The sequence below is a fragment of the Camelina sativa genome, chromosome 5, assembly GCF_000633955.1.
Source record: "Camelina sativa cultivar DH55 chromosome 5, Cs, whole genome shotgun sequence".
Taxonomy (NCBI): Eukaryota; Viridiplantae; Streptophyta; class Magnoliopsida; order Brassicales; family Brassicaceae; genus Camelina; species Camelina sativa.
In genome coordinates this window covers 377,365-379,085 of record NC_025689.1, presented here as the reverse complement: position 1 = coordinate 379,085, position 1,721 = coordinate 377,365, and the positions used below count along the sequence as shown (strand labels likewise).

The 1,721-nt window shown below is 39.3% G+C and overlaps 2 protein-coding genes across 2 annotated transcripts; one reads left to right on the top strand and one right to left on the bottom strand.

The window, feature by feature from the left end:
• LOC104788726 (peptidyl-prolyl cis-trans isomerase CYP21-3, mitochondrial-like) lies at nt 9-1,088 on the top strand. Its single transcript, XM_010514509.2, has 5 exons — nt 9-101; nt 182-232; nt 332-417; nt 513-641; nt 752-1,088. The coding sequence occupies exons 3-5, from the start codon at nt 407-409 to the stop codon at nt 987-989; spliced, it is 378 nt and encodes a 125-aa protein (XP_010512811.2). The 5' UTR covers nt 9-101; nt 182-232; nt 332-406; the 3' UTR covers nt 990-1,088.
• Nucleotides 1,130-1,715, bottom strand: LOC104784563 (DEAD-box ATP-dependent RNA helicase 24-like). Its single transcript, XM_010509599.1, has 2 exons — nt 1,369-1,715; nt 1,130-1,287 (listed from the first exon to the last, which is right to left on the bottom strand). Exons 1-2 carry the CDS (start codon nt 1,575-1,577, stop codon nt 1,236-1,238), a joined length of 261 nt encoding a protein of 86 aa, XP_010507901.1. The 5' UTR covers nt 1,578-1,715; the 3' UTR covers nt 1,130-1,235.

Below are 1,721 nucleotides of genomic sequence, written 5' to 3'. Positions count from 1 at the left end.
GGTGTTAGTTTCTTGGTGTCAAATTTTACTGAGGAATTGTCTTACTTTTTTCCATTTTCAGATCTGAGATCCCATCGCACAATGGTAGATCAGTTCTTGAGGTATCGGCTTATTACTCTGACCTGCTTGGTTTGTTTGTTTCCATGACCTGAGATGTATTTAATGATTGTCCTGTTTATAGGATGCAGCCTTCCCTGGGAGTATTAAGAACTCCGATCTTCCCCGGTTTGCTGTGAGTTTTACTTTTATATATATACCCAACAACAACTACCTTTATGTTTTCTTCAGTTTCGTATTTGCTTATTTTTTTGATCTTTTGTTTGATCGCTAGACCTTGGATACTGGCAAAGGTTCAGTGACAATTGAACTGTTCAAGGCTACTGCTCCCACTGTTGTTGACCAATTCATGAAGTTATGGTAAGCTTAAACTCTCTTTCAGTTCCACATCATATTTGCCTTTTTTTCAAAACTTAATTCTTAGCATAAACTTTGTCTGTCATTGGTCTGCGCAGTCAAGATGGCTATTTCAAAGGTTTCTTATTCAGTCGAGTTGTTAAGCATTCTGTGATTCAAGCGGGTGCCTCTGGTGAGTTTGATGCTGTCAAAGATTGGGCACTCCAAAGGAAGAACCTTGATACCAGGTTGGTTTTCAAAATCTCCGTTAGGAAATATATGACAAAAAGCTTAGATTTACTTTTTTTCAGGCTAATGATGGATGAACTCTTACTCTTTGTGTTTTTTTTTATCAAAGTTTAAAACAAGAAGAATTCATGGTGGGAACTCCTAAAGCTAAAAACGAGCAAGGAGGATTCGACTTCTTCATTGTATCTGCTCAGATCACAGATCTGAACGAGAAATTGACTGTCTTTGGTCGTGTTGCCAAGGGACAAGACGTCGTTCAGGACATCGAGGAGGTTGAGACTGATGAACAGTATCAACCAAAGTCACCAATTGAGATCATGTCCGTCACTTTGCTTCAAGACATGTAATAAGCTTATTTGCTTCTCTCGTCTCTTCTTGTATGAAACTCAAGTGTGATTCTTTCTTTTTTGTAATTGAACCCTTTTTATCATATCTATTTTGCATCATTATTTCTCCTAGAAAGAATTAAATCTGAACACTTGAAAACTTACGAAAATGATAAAACAACAATATTTTAAAAACAAATTATACAACATTTCGTTACACATTTGCGTAAACCACTTCATCAAACTATCATGCAAAACGTGGCGCACTCAATTATCCCAACCAGATCTTCTCTTCCTCTCTCTAGGCCGATTCTCCGAACTGCAACAGTAAGAGAAACAGGTCAATAATATTGTTACTATGTTACAACTTGCAAAATAGTGAAACTAAAAGGATTCAAACCTCTGTGAATGTTCCTGACTGGAGTTATGTAATGAGGCGTTTTGAGTAGGTGCTACTGGGGGAGGAGGTTGACTCTGAGTTCTACCCATGTCCCCACCAATGGTACCACCTGAGACAAACCCCATTAGGGATGGTCTCTTGTTTGGATAAGCTTGGTTTTGTGGATTGGATGGCGTTGCGGCTACAAAGCTATTCTTGAATTGGGCCATTACTCCAGTTCTCACGGAATTGATCACCCCGCTTCTACTCGACGCAGCTTTAAAAGATGGTGCCCCACTTGGTTCCGAGCTAAATCCAATACCAAGACCAAAATCAACACCACGTACCCCTCTGTTTCCACCTCCTCCTCTACC